General features: G+C 40.9%; 1 protein-coding gene across 1 annotated transcript; it reads right to left on the bottom strand.

Annotated features, from left to right (window-relative positions):
- Positions 1-4,464: 4,464 nt before the first annotated feature.
- On the bottom strand, positions 4,465-16,097 carry ufm1 (ubiquitin-fold modifier 1). The gene is made up of 6 exons (XM_054755999.1): positions 16,023-16,097; positions 15,864-15,920; positions 15,389-15,446; positions 9,290-9,329; positions 7,082-7,114; positions 4,465-6,284 (listed from the first exon to the last, which is right to left on the bottom strand). Coding segments are annotated over exons 1-6 (294 nt in total). The 5' UTR covers positions 16,025-16,097; the 3' UTR covers positions 4,465-6,180.
- Between the last annotated feature and the right edge of the window lie 5,642 nt (positions 16,098-21,739).

Genomic DNA, 21,739 nt, shown 5'->3' with positions numbered 1-21,739 from the left:
TCGTGCAAGTTTATGACCACTAAATAGCATGCAATAGTATACATAACATAGCTTTGTTCTTGTGAGGAATCAGAGGACGCCCTTCTTTGCGTGACGAATAAGACATATACAGGTGGTGTGTATCTGTAAAGGTGTTCAATTTGGTGCTGATCCAAAGTGGGATTGCTGGGACTAGGAAGAAGTCTGGCATGCTTTTAGAAAGTGCAAAAAAAAAAAAAAAAATCAAACATGTCAAAATGTTAGGAACAGCCTTCTGGTATAATACAGTGCAGTTGTACAAGCACAGTAATACACTTATTGTTCAAAGAATACCTGAGATCATCAATATCTCTGTCAAGGCAGACTTTTTGTGTTGGATTCAGATTGTGTGCTTAAAGGAGTAAATTCAATGTGTAGATGGAAGCTTAACTAAGATAAAACCACATCATTTTTGAAAGGAAAAACAAATTCAAATGTGATTTTAATGCACATGAGGGCGGTTATATGGACTGCTGCTCTCTAGTGGTGATGCTAGCTAACTGCATTGTGCTCAAATGAATGCTAGGGGTCGTGTGTTTGATATACAGTACAGATTCAAGCTCAGCTTGTTGACCCTGCAGGCTGACCTCGCTGAGAAGGACGTGTTCCAGTCTGCCAGTCTAAATGTGAGAGCTACTTCTTGAAAAAGGAGGAGGAGGAGGAGGGGGCAGATGTTTGTGAGGTAAAATAGTCATGGGAGTCTTTTGAGAGCCTAATAACACAGCTTCAGGCTCCACTCGGAGCAGGAACAGACAGTGCAGCTGGTTTAAAGGTTAACAGCCATCTGTGTGTGGCTCCATTCCAATTAGCTGCTCTTACCTGCACACACATGTATACGCATACTTGGCAAAAAAAAAAAAACAACAACCTTGGTGACATTTCCTATCAGAGCATGAGTGAGTAAAAGAAGCTCCAAGCTAAACTGATTTGATGCTTGTCAGCGGAGAGGAGCACATGACTTCCAGACAACATGGAAGCACTGACATTGTGATGATGACGCAAGAAGTTATGAAAAAGTTCTCATACATGACGAAAGTTTTGGATCTTATGCAACGACTAGTATGGTTTTGATAAAAGTGTCGTCACTGAATTTAAAGTGAGTGAACAAGATGCTCTTCCTGCAGGGTTCTACGCCACAGCTGTGAAACTCAAGGCCCACAGGCCAGATCCCGCCCGCCATGTGGGCCACAAATGCCTGGAAGCCCCAATGGATGCACTTTATTTAAAGAAGCGTCGTGGCAAGATCAATTTGTTGAATGAAGTCATCCATTATTACAGCAATTTACTTATTAATTTACTAATATAAGACCAGTTGAAAAATTGCAAGAATTTACATTTTGCATTGTTGGATCTTAAGGAGGTTCTAAGTAGAATTTCAAAATGCAAAAAGAAGAAATGGGAGTGAAACAAAAAAGGATTTGAATAAGCAATTTATTGCAAACAAGCATTAAAGTGAAATTGGCTTATCATCAGCTGACCAAAAGTTTAAGGTCATACCTAAAAAAAAAACAGCCCCCCTAAAATAGAAATAAAATGCACAAAAAATGACTCAGTAATGAGTAGCTGTGCCATTCTTATTAATCACCTGAATAATTGGGTTGGGCTTGCCTGACGCCAGTGTTTACAGGAGGCTAGTGGGAATGTTGCTCCAGGTGGTGAAGATGGCTTCACGGAGGGCATCTACTACTGGAAATGATGTCCATTTTTGTAAAGTTTCCTTGCCATCTATCTCCAAATGTTCTCAGTTGGATTTAGATCAGGGGAACACACAAGATGGTCCAAAAGAGTGAGGTTATTCCTCTGTCAGGTGTACATTGTGAACTGCAGCACTGTCTTGTTTAAAAAGCCAGTCATTACCACACAGACGAGGGCCTTCAGTCATGAGGGATGCCACTGCAACATCTCCATATAGCCAGCTGCCGTTTGACGCCCCTGCACAACCTGAAGCTCCATTGTTCCATTGAAGGAAAAAGCAGCCCTGCGCTGTACCGTGTGGAAAACATCTCAGGTGGGATCTGCTTGTCATGCCAGTAACTTGTTGGAAGCCATCAGGACCGTCATGGTTCCAATTTTTTCTCAGCAGAGAACAAAACTTTCTTCCAGCTTTCACTGTCCCATGTTTAGTGCACTCATGCACGTTGAGGGAGACGAGGCCCTTGAAAACGTGTTTTTGTTCTTGAAACCCTTCTTTCGCAGATGCCGTCTGATGGTTACTGGACTGCACTTAGCATCAGTAACAACATTCATTTGGGCTGAGGATGGTCTTGTGTCTTAATGGACAGTCAATTGCATCCATTTTTTGGGGGCCACCACTTGACTTTTTTGTTTCATAACCCTCAGGATATTTTGAAAAACTTTCAAATGACTGTCTTACTGCGTCCAACCTCAGCAGCAATGGCGTGCAGTGAGAGGCCTTGCTGCAGCTCAACAATGACCTGACAGGAAATGACATTGAATCCACATTTGGCCAAGATATTGGCTTTTAAAGGCTGTGGTCTTTTAAACCTTTAATCAGCTGATGAACAGCCTATTTCACTTTAATGCTTGTTTGCAATAAATTGCTTACCCAACTTTTTTTTTGTCTCACTCCCATTTCTTCTTTTTGCGTTTTGAATCTCTACTTAGAACCTTCTTAAGATGCAACAATGCAAAATGTAAATTTTTGTCATTTTTCAACTCGTCTTAAAATTTTGACCAGGAGTGCATTACAAGCAATTTTTTTTAAACATTGGAATATGCATGTAGGAGGAGATGAAGCACAATTGAGCATATTAATCCTTTGGAGCATGCAAGGCTGTCCCAATCTTTTCCACCGAACGCCGCAGACTTGGGGGACCACTTTGATAATTCTTCCCTTTCTTGTTTACATGCTCCGTTGTAAGTAAAGATTTGCAAAGCCGTTAAATATATCTGAAGAAAAAAACAAGGAAAGGAAATGTTAGTCCAGTATTAGTTGGTTGTCTACATTCAACATTTAAACTTTTTTCTTATAACCTTTTTCAGTATGGCACTAATGATCCTTTATAATGTTTTGATGACTTCAGCTTCATTTTTGTAATATTATTATTATTTTTAACAATACTTCTTTGGAAGAGCTGCTATAGCGGGATCATAAATAACACTATTTATATGTAATGTTGAGTAATGAATTATCTCCCCAGTAAAATTAGTAGTATTTTCCGAAAATTGAAAAGCACAGAAATTATTTTTATTTCCAATGAAACTGGGGCACCAACAATTTTATTTTTTTTTTAAATATGTATTTAAAAATACAGTATATATTTAATATATATATAGCTCATTGTAGTCGAGGGCATCATCTCATTGTAAATTTTTTTGTTTCTGTAATTTTAAGGAGGCAAATAAAAAACATGGATTTTAATAAAATGTGACACTGTAGGAAGATTCATCAGTAAGTCTCTTCGTTATGTATTGCTTTAAGTATCTATCTTTTTCCAGGTCTTTTTAACCAGATAGGTGGCGACTGATTAATGTTCCCCTATAAAAGCATCTAAATATAAATGTTATGATGAATTGCGACAATTAGCAGTGATTAAGCCGCTATAATTACGTACCACAGCAGGGGGCAGCATTGTGTCGTTTATGTGATTGAATCGCGTCATAGTGGAGGCCTCAGATGTACAGTATTGTCTTTTTGCCTTGCCCATGTGTGTAATGGATGTAATGCATGAGTGTGTGTGTGTGTGACTACCAACATATTCTTCAGTCCCTAATGCTTTTTATCCAGCTTCTTTCCTCACTTGACGGCCACACGGTCAGGGTTTTTATCTTCTCTGAGGCTGTTGTAGGGTCACCAGATCTCATTTTAGATTTGGCACTCGCAGGCCAGGGTGCTACTGGAGGTTTGCTTATATGGGCGATGGGAGACAGAGATGATGGGAGGTGGGGTGAAGGTGTTTACACATGCTGACTTTTAAAAAAGAAGTAAAGGTGCGAGGAATGAGGCAACGTGAAGATTAAATATACTCTTTGTTGAATGAATGGCTCACTCACTTCCTGTAGGCCTGAGAATCCTTGAAGGCAACATTGTTAAAAAAAAAACAGCAACAACATGCAGACATCACCAGCTACACCTGCACAACGAGGGCTTGCTCAAAATATTAGAAACAGCTCCACAGTATGACCTCAGGTGCAATAATAATGAACACAATACCTCTCAGAGTGTCAACACTGGAGCTCCATCCTGGAGGAGCATCTTTCCAGCTGGTCGCTCGTGAAAATGAAACCTGCAACACCTGCTTTGTTTGAGCGTGAAAAGTTAATTTCACAGCCACTGGAGTTCAACATCATGCAGACCAATGAACGATGAAATTTGCTGATTACTCACTTTGAAGGAAAAAAAAAAGGGTGAAATAATCCGTGTTATCTGGAGTTTATCAGCAAGTTAGGACATCATTACAAGGATAAAGTGAAGGTAAAAGAATGAGATGATTATTGGATAGGAACACTTCATCTTCTTTATCTCATCACCATCAAAGTACCAAAAAAGCAATAATTCAAATTTTAAATCCATCACACTGAAACCTGATTGACAGATGTGTAGTAACGTTAAACGTTTTTTGTTAAAATGAACACACAATGTGGTTATTTTGGAGCTTGTTTTTGTCCCACGGGGAAGCTACAAGTGTATATCACGTTCATGGGGTACGTACTAACTTTTTCAAGTGTCACTGAACAACTTTACTCTCTTGTTGTCATTATACTAATTATGTCTTGTCCTCAAAACACTATTTGTGTGTGTTTTTTTTAGTGGACATAAACACAGTGTGTCCAGCCTTATGATGGTGATAATATACCACCAAAGGGTCAAAGAATATTTGCTTCAACTCTTATAGTTTTTTATTGTACAGTAAGTGTTGAATTCAAACTTTATGCCTTTATATAATGACAAATGACCACAAAAGAGCATAAAGACGACGCAATGTTGCCAGTCATGAATAAAACACAATTAATTGACAGCTCAGTGATGAAAGTTGGAGACCCCTGCCACCTGGACACTGAATTTATTCTGTTTTAAGTTAAGCAGGACAGATTTATATTTAATAAAGGTAATTATTTGTATTATTTGATTCTGTTAATTTTGTTATCGTGAATTAAAAAATAAACCATTGAAGAATTAACTTCTCATGTATTCGTATTACTGCAAAACATGCATCAGGCAGGAGGCAGCAGAAAGCCACACACTAATAATCAATAAAGAGTTGGAATATACAGTATTTTCTATTATAAACACACACAGTTTTTTCTGTTTTTAAAATTGTTTATATTTACAATAACACCATATTATTTGTAAAATATTTTACAATGTTATTTTTTATTATACATTTCTTTGCTGAAGTTGTGAGACATCACACAGTCGGACTTGTTAAAGAGCTAAAAGGCTATACACAAAAATGGATCCATTATACAATTATAAACTAATATGTAACTAATATATACACACACATACATATACAGTATTTCCTTTTTATTCATTTTAATATACTTGTATATACATATTTTTAAGTTATTTAATTTTCTATAATTATTTATCTGTAAGTAATTAATCAAATCATTAAAGCTCTTTTGTATAATATATGTTATATGTGTATATTACATAACCAGACTTTAGGGCAGGGTGTCCAAAGTGCGTGTATTTACGGCCCTAGGCACATTCTAAAAATAGAACCAACAGCAAATACAAATACAAATAATACGCTTTGTTACTGATAACCCAAAGCTGAGATGCAGGATTTTTTTTTTTATATATCAAAAACAGCTCTGCATATCTACGTGGGTTAGTTTGGCCCCTGCATACTTTTACTTTGATTTTTCAGTATGCAGCCCTCGAAGGAAAAACACTCCTGCTTTAGGGATACCCTGCACTTTGATTTGAGTTAACATAATCTTAAACATGACCAATTCTAATCACAATATGCATTCAAAGTAAACAGCTTTAAAAGTGTTGCATGTGATGAGACTGTAGTTTTATTGTCATTTACAAAGATTAAAACCAAAAAAAAAAACATGTCAGACAGGTGTGGGCTGTTAGTTACATACACTTACTGAGTGAAGACGAGATCAGCTTGGAGCATGCCGTGTTAGCATACGTCCACACACATAATGTATACGTCCGAGTACACAAATAGGACACGAGCTGAGTCATTGTCTCCTCAGTGGAGACCAGCAGCATCCGTCTCCTCGTCCTCCCACTCGGTCTCTGGGAATGAGGCGCAGCTCTGAGCCGTGTTTGAGGAACACGTTCCCTGTAACGCAAGACAAAACATGAGCGTGTGTGTTCACTGATACAATAGTCAAAGTTTAATTAGCATAAAACTACATCATTAGCAACAAGGTTACACCAAAGGTGGTCATGGTTAATTATAGTCAGCAGATTTGAAGGGGATGCGCTTGTTCCGGGAGGGGGGGGGGGGTGCTGGCCATGGTGCTGAAGTAGCAGACACGTTTGTAACACGTTCTTCCATGATTCTCTACATTAGAGATTGCCAACTACTGTGCCGTGGCACATTAGTGTGGCCCGGGGGCCATTTTCATCTGCAGCTCGGCCATGTGCTTACATTTTAAAGAAATCACATTGTTTTATTATTATGAGACTCCTCATTGTCTTATTATGCTTTAAAGAAACTTGTAATAGTCTTTGTCATTCTTCATGGGAGGTCCCAGAAGGACAGTTGCTCGGGGTTGGGGGGTATACGTTAATGGACGTAACAGACAAGTGAAAATAAAAGTTAATTAACTCATGTAATCGCTCCTCCTGCGAGCTGATGAAATCGGCCATCAGCAGGGAGGACCAGGGCAGCGGAGCCAACCCCAAGGCTTGCTTGGGGACGGCTGAGCGAGAAGGACGTGTTTGCAGTCATGCCAGCGACAGCACAGTGTGAGTCCTCGAGTACAATGGGGGTTTGTTTGTGATGCAGATCGTTACACAATTTTTTTTTTTTTTTAATTGTCACTTAAAATTAGATTGCATGTTAATGAGAATCCAGATTGGAATGTTTTGGGGTATTTTTGTACAGGCCAAAAGCAGAACATGGTCACTCACCTGCTGTTTGTGCAGGGTTGATTCCTATTCCGTCTGCAAGGAGAGAAGATTCACTTTGAATTAAATGTATTGTCATGCAACAATGGAATTATTCAGAATGGATGCTATGGTAACTCTCCAATGAAGCTCAAGCTTCAGCTCATGGAAGCTCATAGTGAGAAAGTAAGACCATGATTGGATAAACCACCATAAAACTTAGCTAAGCTAAGCTTAGTGGGGGGGTCTATGGAGCAGGGTGGTCCTTGATTTTGACTGACAGCAGCCAGAGGAGTGAATAGAAGGTGTTCCCCCTCCATGGAGTTTTGTTCGTTTGTTGGTTCATTAAATAATATCACCGTTGCTAGTAAGCCCAGCCCCGAAGGCAGCAGACAGCATTGCTAAAATCATATTAAATGTATGACAGACCCCAATGAGCTTCCCTGTTTCAAAGACCAGCAGTCGCCAGTTGTACTCCTGCACATTACAGTCTAATGAGATCTAATGCAAGAGCTGTATTTAAAAGTATTTCTACAGATCCTTTCCAAAAAATTAGAATATCATGGAAAAGTTGTTTAATTTCCATAATTCCATTCAAAAAGTTAAACTTTCATAGATTATAGATTCAGGGCCCACAATTTAAACGATTTCAAGTGTTTATTTTTACGTAATTTGGGCTTCCAGCTCATAAAACCCACAAAAACAGGAATTCAAAAAATTAGAATACTGTGAAGAAATCACCATTTACTTCTCAGTTTTTGCAGGAAAAAAAAGAAAGAAATTAGGATCACATCAAATCAATCAAAATATGGTACTTTCAAAACGATATGTCAATCTTCAATACTTGGTTGGGAATCCCTTTGCCTTAATCACTGCCTCGATGCCACGTGGCATTGAAGCAATCAGCCTGTGGCATCGCCTGGGAGTTATGGAAGCCCAGATTTCCTTGATGCTTGCTGTCAGCTCTTCTTTGTTGTTGGGTCTGGTGCCCCTCATTTTCCTCTTGAGAATACCCCATAGATTCTCAATGGGGTTTAGGTCCGGTGAGTTGGCTGGCCAGTCAAGCACTGTGATGGCATGGGCATCAAACCAGGTTTTGGTGCTTCTGGCGGTATGGGCAGGGGCCAGGTCCTGCTGGAAGATGAAATCTGCATCTCCATACAGATCCTCAGCAGAAGGAATCATGAAGTCCTCTAAAACATTCTGGTAGACTGTTGTGGTGACCTTGGATTTAAGAAAGCAGAGTTTACCAACACCAGCACCGGACATTGCACCCCACATCATGACGGACTGTGGATATTTCACACTGGACCTCAGGCAGCTTGGGTTCTGTTCCTCACCCGTCTTCCTCCAAACCCTTGGACCTTGATTCCCAAATGAAAGGCACACTTTACTTTCATCGGAAAAGAGGACCTTGGACCACTGGCCAACAGTCCAGTCCTTCTTCTCCTTGGCCCAGTGGAGACGCTTCCTACGTTGGCTCAGGTTCAGAAGTGGCTTGACCCGAGGAACCTGACAGTTGTAGCCCACCTCCCGGATGCGTCAGAATGTGGTGGTTTTTGAAACTGTGACTCCCGCCTCATTCCACTCTTTCTGGATCTCTGCCAGATTCTTGAATCTTCCCTGTTTGATAATCCGCTGAAGCCCACGGTCATCTCTTTTGCTGGTGCATCTTCTCCTGCCACATTTTGCCCTTCCTCTAGACTTTCCATTGATATGCTTGGACACAGCACTCTGTGAACAACCAGCCTCCTTGGCTATGAACTTTTGTGGCTTACCCATCCTATGGAGGGTATCAATGATGGTCTTCTGGCCAGTTGTCATGTCTGCAGTCTTCCCCATATTGAACCGAAATGAGACAATTGAACCAAACTGAAGGAATTTAATGACACTTGGGGAATCCTGTGCAGGTGATTTGACTTTAGTAGATGATTAGTGTGTGACACTCAGTTTAAAACATTCATGCCCTGCAAAATTTGGGCTGATTTCTTCACAGTATTCTAATTTTTTGAATTCCTGTTTTCGTGGGTTTAATGAGCTGGAAGCCCAAATTGCGTAAAGATAAACAAATAAACACTTGAAATCGTTTAAATTGTGGGCCCTGAATCTATAATCTATGAAAGTTTAACTTTTTGAATGGAATTATGGAAATTAAACAACTTTTCCATGACATTCTAATTTTTTGGAAAGGGTCTGTATATGAAGGTGATTTATGAAGTCAAAAGAACTCACCATTAGTGATGATGGCGCTGGTGGCTGAGGGCACTTTGAACTGCAGAGAAGTGAAGCAGAGAAAGTGACTAAAAATTCTAATCCCGCTAAGTGAAATAAAACACGGCAGCTCTCTAAGCATCACAGACCTTACGACACATTCATCAATACGTCCCACACGCGTGTCATTGCTGGGCGAGGGAGTCGTGACAGCAGACACACACTCGAATGCCTCTGCACATAATTAACACAGTAGCGGCTGTGCCTGAATTTCTGGAGGCAAATGACGGCAAAGTATACAGGTGCTAGTGTAGCTGACAGGATTAGCGTGGACGGAGGAAGCTGCCTGGCGACAGGAGATAGGACAGCACCGGCAGCATGAAATGAAGTTAGAATGAAGGATTTTTGACCAAGTGTGAAACTGTGGCATGACGTAAACCTGTGACGGATTTAAATATGAGTCACAATATCAACACAGGTTGCTTCTCATGAAAATACCTTTTCTATTCAATATTCAATATGAAAAGGAGGTCGATTTTGACCTATTTGCAGAATATATTCTAGCTCCAAGGAAACAATGTGTTAAGGCCATGTCGGTTATTTTAAAGACGTTTTGGCCTCTCATCCATACACAAACGTCATGTCATGTCAAACTTTATTTTAATGCACATTTAAAACAACCTAGGTTGTGCTGCCCAAGCCATTTACGACAATAAAAATAAAAGCAGTAAAAACAATAAATAAATACACTATGGCAATACATAAACAGCAACTTTTCACATATACAAAATAAAATTTTAATATAGGTTTTTGTCCTGAAAAACTCTAAAGATTTTCAAAAACTCCAGCTTCAACAGAGCTTTTTGGCTTGTGTCATAAGAAATGTGTGACATTATCTCATGTTTTTAAAACCTACTTAAAGAACACGTGTAGCTGAAGCTACTAATAGCATAAAGCACATCTAATATCTCACGATACTGATAAACAGAGGCATTATAATGCACAACCAAGCCAGCTGTGGTTGCTTTTTCAGGCTTCTGATTGGACAAAATGCCATGACTGCTAGTGACTGTGTTTTTATGTGGACAGACTTTTTTTTTTTTTTTTTTAAAGGAACAGGAGTGGATGAGGATTTTTTTTTTTTTAACACAGCAGTGGGGCAAATGTGTGTTTTTGAAAATATATTCATGTGGATTTGGCCTAAGATTCAATGGAAGTGCAACAAATGACACACTGATCTGTACATTTACACTGGTACAAAACAGATGAACAGTTTGACATAATTAGAATATATATATATATTTTTATTTTGATCAGGTGTGTACGTGTGTGTGTGTGCGTGCGTGCATGCACGTGCATATATACAGTATACTGTATATATGCACATATATGTTACATTTACAGTTTGACATAATTAGAAAAAATATATATATACACACACACACGCACACACACACTGTGTGTCTGACATGATACTCTGCAGCACAGGTGCCCCTCAAGGTACTGTGCTCTCCCCTTTCCTCTTCACCCTCTAAACCTTGGACTTCACACACAACTCCACACAGTGTCACATCCAGAAGTTCTCCAACAACACAGCCATTGTTGGTTGTGTTTCAGAGGGGAATGATCTGGAATACAGGACGGTCATCTGGGACTTTGTCAGCTGGAGTGAGCTTAACCAGCTACAACTCATCACCAGCAAGACAAAGGAGATGATCATTAACTTCCAGCGGAAAACATCTCACTTCACACCGGTGAACATCCAGGCTGCGGACATTGAATTGGTAGACAGCTACAAATTCCTGGGTGTTCACCTTAACAACAAACAGGACTGGTCCGTCAACACCCACGCCCTCTATAAGAAGGGCCAGAGTCACCTCCACCTGCTGAGGAGACTGAGGTCCTTTGGTGTGTGCAGGACTCTCTTACGGACCTTTTATGACTCTGTGGTGGCCTCAGCCATCTTCTATGCTGTGGGCTGCTGGAGAGGGGGCAGCACGGACAGGGACAGGAGCAGGATCAATAGACTGACCAGGAGAGCGAGCTCTGTCCTGGACGGTCCTCTGGACTCCGTGGAGGAAGTGGGGGAGAGAAGGATGTTGGCTAAGCTGACATCCATCATGGACAACACCTCTCACCCCCTACATGACACTGTGGGTTCCCTTAGCAGCTCCTTCAGCAGCAGACTGTTACACCCACGGTGTAAGAAGGAGAGGTTCCGCAGGTCCTTCATACCGACCGCTGTCAGGCTCTACAACACCTTCACCACTTGAACCATATGTCACTATGTATTCTTTACTTGCGTATCTTGCTTGGTACTGTAACAAGTGAATTTCCCTGCTGTGGGATTAGTAAAGTACAATACAATACACACACACAACTGATCAAAATCTTAAGACCAGTTGAAAAATTGCTAGAATTTGCATTTTGCACATTTGGATCTTAATGAGGTTTTAAGTAGAGCTACAATATGCAAAAACAAGAAAGGGGATAGAGACAAAAAGCATTTTGAAAAAGTCATTTATTGAAAACAACAATTAAACTGAAATAGTCAGAAGGAGCGAGTGCTGGAGATGAGACGCTGGAATGAAGCGCTGGTTGCTAACATGCTTCCATGCGTCGCCAAACACTTTCTAGGCACTAAAAAGAGAGACGAGGTGTATCACACATTTAACAGAAATAAGTGCTTGTGGATGGCCGAACGGTGGTCTAGTGTTTAGCATGTTGGCCTCACAGTCAGGAGATCGGGAAGACCTGAGTTCGAATCTCCACTGGGCATTTCTGTGTGGAGTTTGCATGTTCTCCCCGTGCGTGAGTTTTCTCCGGGTACTCCTCCCACATTCCAAAAACATGCATGCAGTGGCGACTAACTTGTCCATAGGTATGAATATGAGTGTGAATGGTTGTTTGTCTATATGTGCCCTGCGATTGGCTGGCGACCAGTCCAGGGTGTACCCCGCCTGTCGCCCGAAGTCAGCTGGGATAGGGTCCAGCATACCCACACGACCCTAATGAGGAGAAGAGGCATAAAAAATGGATGGATGTTTATAAGCTGATCAAAAGTTTAAGACCATCGCTCAAAAAAATTAAAAACTTTTCAAACCAGAACAAAAAATGTTTTCAGTAGGACTCAGTAATGAGAAGCTCCACTGTTCTTGTTAATCACTTCAAAAATTGGTTAGGGCGTGCTTGATGCGAGTGTTTCCAGGAGGCTAGTGGGAACATTGCTCCAAGTGGTGAAGATGGCTTCACGAAGGGCATCAACTGTCTGGAACTGATGGCTATTTTTATAAACTTCCCTTGCCATCCATCCCCAAATGTTCTCTATGGGATTTAAATAAGGGGAACATGCAGGATGGTCCAAAAGAGTGATGTTATTCTTCCTGAAGAAGTCCTTGGTCAAGCGAGCATTGTGAACTGCAGCATTGTCCTGTTGAAAAACCCAGCTGTTACCACCCAGACGAGGGCCCTCAGTCATGAGGGATGCCTGCTGCAACATCTGCACGTAAGCAGCTGCCGTTTGACGACCCTTCAGCACCTGAAGCTCCAGTGTTCTACTGAATGAAAAAGCACTCCAGACCATGATGGACCCCCCCTCCACTGTGCCGGGTAGAAAACATCTCAGGTCGGATCTCCTTGTCATGCCAGTAACATTGGAAGCCATCTGGACATTTTTTCTCATCAGAGAATAAAACTTTTTTCCACCTTTCAATGTCCCATGTTTGATGCTCTCTGGCAAAGTCTAAACGGGCACTTTTGTGGCGTTGAAGGAGACGAAGTTTTGTTTTTTGTTTTTTATACCCTTTTCCCGCAGATGCCGTCTGATGGTTATTGTGCTCCAGTCGGCACCAGTAAGGGCCTTAATGTGGGTGGAAGACCGCCCTGTTTCTTGATGGACCACTTGACTTTTTTCTTCCATAATGCTCAGGATCTTTCAAAAAATGTAAAATGACTGATTTACTGCACCCAACCTCAGCAGCAATGGCACTCTGTGAAAGGCCTTCTGATCACATTCAAAATCAGAAATTTTCTTAGCTTTAGCCATCAGGAGGGCATGTCAGTGTGAATGCCTGAGAGAAAATGAACATTTTGAGCAGATTTTGGCTTTTATAGCCTGTGGTCTTAAACTTTTGATCAGCTGATAAACAGCCTATTTCAGTTTGCTGTTTTCAATAAATGACTTTTTCAAAATGCTTTTTGTCTCACTCCCCCTTCTTGTTTTTGCATATTGTAGCTCTACTTAAAACCTCATTAAGATCCAAATGTGCAAAATGCAAATTCTAGCAATTTAATAAGTGGGTGATGTATTAGTAACGAAATGATGCGACATAATTTGATAGAAATGAAAATGATCACCCTATAGAGGGGAAATCAAAGACACCCCAAAAATGAAAGTGAAAAAATGATGCAGCAGACTGGTCCATTTTGCTAAAATGTCATTGTAGCAACTCAAAATGATTCTCAGTAGTTTGTGTGGCCCCCACGTGCTTATACGCATGCCTGACAACGTCGGGGCATGCTCCTAATGAGACTACGGATGGTGTCCTGGGGGACCTCCTCCCAGATCTGGACTAGGCATCACTGTGGTACCTGGACGCATGGAGGAGATGGACAGGGCCGTAGAAGGCCCTTCAACCCTCAGCAGGATCGGTATCGGCTCCTTTGTGCAAGGAGGAACAGGATGAGCACTGCCAGAGCCCTACAAAATGACTTCCAGCAGGCCACTGGTGTGAATGTTTCTGACCAAACAATCAGAAACAGGCTCCATGAGGGTGGCCTGAGGGTCCGACGTCCTGTAGTGGGCCCTGTGCTCACTGCCCAGCACCGTAGAGCTTGATTGGGGGCCACACGGTGGTCCAGTGGTTAGCACATTGGCCAACACAGTAACAGCTTGGAGATCGGGAAGACCTTTCTCCCCTGCATATGCATTCTCCCCTGGGCATTTCTGTGTGGAGTTTGCATGTTCTCCCCGTGTGCGCGTGGGTTTTCTCCGGGTACTCCGGCTTCCTCCCACATTCCAAAAACATGCATGTTAGGTTAATTGGTGACTTTAAATTGTCCATAGGTATGAATGTGAGTGTGAATGGTTGTTTGTCTATATGTGCCCTGCGATTGGCTGGCGACCAGTCCAGAGTGTACCCCGCCTGTCCAGCATGGCCCCGCAACCCTAATGAGGAAGAAGCGGTATAGAAAATGGATGGATGGACCAGTCTGCTGCATCATTTTTTTACTTTCATTTTTGGGGTGTCTTTGATTTCCCCCCTCTATAGGGTGATCATTTTCATTTCTATCAAATTATGTGGCATCATTTTGTTACTAATACATCACCCAATTATTGTCAGGAAAGATATTCAAGATAATTTTCCCCCCAGTTTAGATCTGAAATGTTTTTGAAGTGTTCCTCTAATTTTTTTGAGCAGTATACAGTATATATATATATACACACTTCTCAAAAAAAAAATAAAGGGAATACTAAAATATCACATCCTAGATCTAAATTAATGAAATATTCTTATTAAATATTTTGGTCTTTACATAGTTAAATGTGCAAATTCAATCGGCCATCAGCAGGGAGGACCAGGGCAGCGGTCACACAAAAATTATCAACTGAAATCACATTTATTAACCCATGCAGGTTTGGAGTCACACTCAAAATTAAAGTGGAAAAACACACCACCTGTTGTCTATTCCATTTCCTCAACAGCATGTGAAATTGATTGTTAATCTGTGTCTCAACTTTTTTCAAGTTCCAACAATATTTCAACTTTGGGTTTAGTATAAATTTCGCTTGTTGATCACTGTTGTTGAAGACCTGAGCTTGTTCATACTCAGCTCCACGAGACGAGAGACTGGTTAAGCAGCCACCCTTCTCTGCGTTTTGTGGTTGTTTCTTGAACTTTTTTTCCCCTTTATGATGGACTACCTTGGTAATAACTTTTCCCGAAATCCCTATTTGAATGCTTTACACATGCCAGAACAACGGATGTTTTGGGCATTTTCGCTCTGACTTCACATGGCTTCTACTGTAGCAACGAATACACTTATTTGTCTCAATCTGCTTTAGACGGGGACGACTGCAACCGGATGTGATGTCACGGGCAACCAAGTAATTGTTATTACCTCCTCAGCTGCGAACTTCAGAACTGCTGTGAATGGCGTGCTGTCTGGGACACTTAATCTGCAACAAAATAACATTTAAAACACTTCTCAATTTGTTTTAATGCTACGCCGATTAATTGTAACTCTCAGGAAGACCAACTGACTTACTAATTTTTTTTAAAGTTATATTTAATGCTGATGCCTGTAAAGGCATTACATTTCATTTACAATCCTGAATGTATACATTGTTTCACGTTAAACGACAGACACAATTTCATCATTTTAGAGCAACTATTCACAGTGCTGCAAGAATTAGCATATGCTAGCATAAAAGATACCCTACACATAAGCATATGTGCCGACCAGCTGTTTATATCTAGACCCAGGACGTAAAACAACCTTTTCTTACACTAAAATAGTGGGGACATGCAAAGTAAAGCTAAAAATATCAATAATAACGAATCTATGCTGCTGAGCTGTCAGTCAGTGTACTCACACTTTGAACGGGAGCCGGGGATCCGACGTCAACGTGATTTTAAACGTCACTTTGGACCTGGACAAGCCGACACAAACAGCGGTGTCGTTGCCTCCGTTTTAACCTTTCAATGCTTACATTTTTAGACGAAATATGACAGAGAACAGAGAGAAAACTTACATATTTCAGGCAAGGCGACGCTGTTCGTGATCTGTTTACACACACCCGGAAGTCAAAAGGACCCCTACGTACACGTCATCCATTTAACTTTATTTTTGACACATAACTACACTGCATTGCCGTTTTAAAGCAAATGACTATTTTTTATGTAATAAACACACAATTACTTAAATATCCATAGACTGCAAGAAACACTGTGTGATTATGTGTTTTAAAAACAGGCATTCTTTCCGGCCTACCAATATCTACCGTAAATGACAACGGTGATGCGCACTGACATAATGATGACACTGAAAAATATTCTACTGCGCTCCTAAACTAACCGATAAAAAAATATCATGCATTATTACGGTGTGTTTCTAACAACTGTAAAGATAAAATCATACACAAGTTTCTTTGTGTTGGAAAATTAGTTGATCTGATTCTTATTATTTAATAAAAAAAAATATGCTGCATCTACTACTTTATACAATAGGTCCAGATAAGTAGGTTATTGGCACTGCACTATAAATAGCGAAGAAAAAGATGCATTGTAGGCAGTGGCAAAAAGAATGGGAGCAGACTGTCAATGAATGACTCAGAGTTCCAGTGCAGACACTTTAGCACTTTTTTGCAGGGTTTACAGGACTGAGCCCAGAAAAAAATGAGTTGAAGGAATAAATAGATTGTTAAAAAATGAAAATGTGTATACACTTTTTATGAAATGAGGTGTGTCCTGCACAAATTATATGAAAGTAAGCGGAAAGAAAAGATGAAACCCCTCATCCTGTCAGAGTGCTTCTGAGGGTCTATTCAGGATGCAAAATATGGTGCCGGCACACAGCGTGGGGCATTCAATGAAAAGAGCTCATTAACATAGTAAAAGCTGCTGCAGTGGGTAAAAATACCACTTATTCTGCTTCACTGTAATCACGGCTAATGCTGCTGTTGCTTGCATCTATAGTACAAAACATAAAGGGTGTGTACTGCACTTGTTGAGCATAAACCATCAAGCAGTGACAAAGAATCTGCATTGGATTACCACTCATATAAACATAATTGCTGAGTCATGCCCTTACAGAAAAGGGCGCAGCTACCAAATTGCTGATCTGGTCGGGAAGGAGCAGCAAACTCTTCCATTGCGCTATCATGCACAATGAGCAAGTGTCTCCAGCCAGTGTTGAACAACTGACTTGAAAACACATGCTTCTATATTTATATGTAGGACATTGTGCTGCTACAACACCCCCTCAGTCGTCCTTTTGATTTCTCTGCTCACTTTGAGTCAGGGATTTTGTTTTTCCTGGCTTGGTGCAGCTCCAAAGCTTGCGATACGACAACTGTATCAGTGCTGTTCCATAAACATCATTGGCTGATTGTCATCTCATATTTGGACTCGTTTGGCTTCATAATGAAATATATTTGAGTGTGAAATGTCCAACATCAGCCCAAGAGTGTGCCACTTCATGCAGGAAGGTGCTTTATAATTAATGCTAAACCAGGGAGCTCATTACCTTGCCGCTATTGAAGGGAACATGACGCAGAGGTTGGAGTTAATGCTGGATTTAAAGCCCCCACCAGCTTAGCAGATAAAATCTGTATCACCAGGATAAAAAGGGTCACTGGAAGTGGAGGTCCTCTTTTTTTTATTTGCCGTCAAAATGTTTAAGCATTAAAACAAATTGTTAAACAGGCAAACAAGACTGGAAATGTTGTTGTGGAATATCACATACTAATAAATGTTGCGGTTACGGTACGCCACGTTTTGGTACGGATCATGGTTTTAAGGTTACATTTGTTTGATTTTGGGTACATTAGGGAACAAAATGCAAAACACAAAACTGCTTAGCTTTTGTGTAAACAGCTTTAATAATTTTTAAATGAAACATTAAAAAGGCAAGCAGGTAATTCTCCAATAAATAAAATGTTGTGAAATTACAATTTCCCATAATATCGCCATTGTCATCGTCTACAATTGAAACTTTTATCTTGTAAAATTTTGACTTTTGTGTTAATATTACCACTTTCCTACCCGTCAGGAGTTGCCACAGCGAGTCAATTGCACAAATGGTTTTGGCATAGTTCTTACACCGGATGCCCTTCCTGACGCAACCAAACTCAATGCCCTCTGCCATAAAAGGCTACCATTACACCACCAGGGATCATAATATTATGACTTTACTCATGTAAAATTAAGAATTCTTGAAAAATTGTGACTTGTTTCTCGCGAAATCAAGACTTTTCCTCACAATCTAACGACTTTTATCTTGAAAATTACAATTTTATTGTCATATATTACAACTTTAATCAAAATTACGACTTGATTCTGATGGAAGTTATAAACTTGTCCATCCATCCCATTCATTTTCTGTATGTCTTGTCGGGCCATGGTTAAAGCTAGAGCCTAGACATCTTGTAAAATAGCAATAATTTCATGTAAAATTCAGATTTCTTTTTTCTTGCAAAATTGCTGCATTTTCTCCCCACAAATGTGACTTTTTCTCGTTGAAGTGCAGCGCTTATTCTTGTAAAATTGCGACTTTCATTTTGTAAAAGTGTAACCTATTTCTCCTCCAAAGTTTCAACTTTTCTTCCTGTGAAGAATTTTGAAAGATTTTTTATTTTTTCTTGACATTTTTTTTACTTTTTTGTCATATTCTGACTTTGTTCTTGTTACGTTGCAACATTTTCCAATAAAATTATTACCTTTTATTGTAAAATTACGACTTTTCCTTGTAAAACAAATTTTTGTCTTCATAATATTCAGACTTTAACCTTGTATACTTCTAAAAGAAAATGAAATATATAATAGTTTAGAAGGTTTGTTTTTATGAAAGCGCAAGGATGCAGACAATTAAGTGCAAGAGTTTCAACAGACTGGCTGATGTAAGAGGGCGTTGGCGCTGCGTCACATTAAAAACTAAACCAAAAAGTTGACAGAATTAGTGATTTGTTGGCAAGGCGTCTCACATTTAGCTACACTCTCCTCCATTACCCCGCGGCTCATCTTCAGCATCTTTGTGCACCCCATTCGTCATCCGGCGTCTCCCTGTCATCTTCATCCTCCCTCTAAAATGAGAATCGAACGCATTGTGGTGGAGCGCCAAAGTGGAGGCCGCTCGCTCCTCTTCTTATTCATCCAAAGGTCAACAGGAGCAGCAGCAGTGGCGCCATCCACACACACACATACACAAACACACACACACACACATACACGACGACCCTTCACATATTGACTGATGAAAGCTCAGGAGCAAGTGTGTGTTCAAGTGTGTGTGTGTGTGTGTTTGTAAGCTGAACACAGCTGCCCACAGCAGAGCAGATGAGGCCCACAGCACCAATTAGCTGGTCTGTGATTACACTTCCATGCTTCTTATGCTGTCATCACACTTCCAGACATGGCAGACTATATTTGACAGAGCTGCATGATGGTTCAACAGAAAACACTGCAGCAGTTCATCTTCACCAGCAGAACCGTGCAGTCTTCTAGTTCCATAGGCAAGGATCTTAACATGGATACAAGACTCAAAAAATATGGCAGAAATACAGTGGGGAAAAAGAAGTAATTGATCCCAATGCAAAATGTGACTCAGTAGTTGGTGGGTATTGTTAGCAAGCACAGAGGTCAGACGTTTCTTTAGGTTGCTCACCAGGGGTGCACACATCTCAGGAGGGTGTTTGGTCAGAGAAACATCTCCAAAGCCGAATGTTTGACAGTAGGAATGGTGTTGTTGGACCCTTATTTGCCATTTCTATGTCTCGAAACACATCCAGTCCACTTGATGACCACATCACATTCTCCCCAACCTTGTGTGAGTTAGGTGTTTTCATGTCAGATGTTGAGACTGGTCTGTAAATGTGTCTTTTCCAGCAGGGGGACATTGTGGGCACTGCAGGATCTCAAAGCATTACAGCAAAGTGTCTTACGAAAGCTTTTCTTGCTGACTGTGCTCCCAGCTCCCTTGACATCATCAACCATCTCCTCACATGTCATTCTGGGCTGCTCCCTCAGCTTTTACACAATCATCTTTACCCCACCAGGTGAAATCTTGCATGGAGCTCCAGAGCAAGGGTGAGTTTTCTTGCTGACTTTCCTGATAATAAGTGGGTGATGTATTAGTAACAAAATGATGCCACATCATTTGATAGAAATGAAAATGATCACCCTATAGAGGGGGGAAATCAAAGACACCCCAAAAATGAAAGTGAAAAAATGATGCAGCACACTGGTCTATTTTATTAAAATGTCATTGTAGCAACTCAAAATGATTCTCAGTAGTTTGTGTGGCCCCCACGTGCTTGTACGCATGCCTGACAACGTCGGGGCATGCTCCTAATGCTCATTTCTATCAAATGATGTGGCATCATTTTGTTACTAATACATCACCCACTTATTATCAGGAAAGATATTCAAGATCATTTTCCCCCCAGCTTAGATCTGATGTGTTTTTGAAGTGTTCCTCTAATTTTTTTGAGCCGTATATACTGTAACTACAACTAACTTATTTTCCCCACCATATTTTTTGGTGGACAGCAGAGAACTAACCATAGCTGCTTCCTGCAAACGTGCTTTCAGTGAAAGCTTTGATACAGTTTGACAGTATTTGAGCAGATGGCATCCAAGCATCAGAGAAGCCACCTACTAGATCATCCTGCATTATTAAATGCTGCATGAGATCAATAGCAGAGCAAAGTTTGCGACCGCTGTTTTTTTGTTGCCATTGAAGCAGATGAATGTGATGTGAAATCAATAGCGAGCTGTGGGCGTTTCAGAGCGCTGAGTCTCACAGAAAGCTGTGCTCTGCTAGCTCTGAGCTGCCCCAACTAAGCGTGAATAATAAGTTTCAAGGTATTAAAGGCTCTTCGAGCGTGTTGTGGTTAAAAAAAGAGAAGATGATTCATTTGTTTTCCCACTGACACAAGATTTTACACGTCATTATGGTCATCTTGTTGTTTGCTGCCAGCCCTCTGTGTCCTAGTCAGACCTCTTCACCCCTATTCAGACTCTGTGAGACCACCCCAGTCCTATACTGATGAATTAAAACCTCATCAAACCTTCCCGGATCACATAAGTCCTATTCTGACCTGCTTAGTCCAATTTAGAAACTCCTCAGTCCTATTTTGACCTTCTCAGTCCTTCTGAGTCTTATTCAGACACCGATAGTCCTTGTCAGACATCCTCTTACCCCTCAGGCCTAGCAGGTCTCCTCAACTCCTCCTCGTCCTATTCAGAGCTTCTCAGACCTTTGTGAGACCACATCAATCCAATTCCGACTACAACAGACCTCCTCAGTCTTATTCTGACTATTCACCTTAGACTTCCTTAATCCAATTCAGACCTCTGCAGACCACCCCAGTGTATTTTGTTGACCTCAGACCTCAAACCTCCACAGTCATCCTCAGACCTCCTGAGACCACACCAGTCTTACTCTGGCCTTCTCAGACCTCATGACAATGAGTCCAATTCAGACCACATCAGATCTCCTCAGTTGGACCACCCGACTAAGACCAGAATCATCAGTCCTATTTTGTTCCCCTCAGAACTCAACCCTCCAAAGTCATCCTCAGACCTCCCCAGACCACACCAGTCACATTCTGACCCTCTCAGTCCTCTTCTGTGCTCCTATTCAGACCTCCTCAGCCCTATTCTGACATCTTCACAGTGGTCCTCAGACCACGCCAGTCCTATTCTCTTACACCTCAAACCTCTCCAGTCATCCCCAGACCGCACCGGCCCT

Source organism: Dunckerocampus dactyliophorus, chromosome 16 (assembly GCF_027744805.1).
Source record: "Dunckerocampus dactyliophorus isolate RoL2022-P2 chromosome 16, RoL_Ddac_1.1, whole genome shotgun sequence".
NCBI lineage: Eukaryota > Metazoa > Chordata > Actinopteri > Syngnathiformes > Syngnathidae > Dunckerocampus > Dunckerocampus dactyliophorus.
This window is presented reverse-complemented; position numbering and strand designations above follow the sequence as displayed.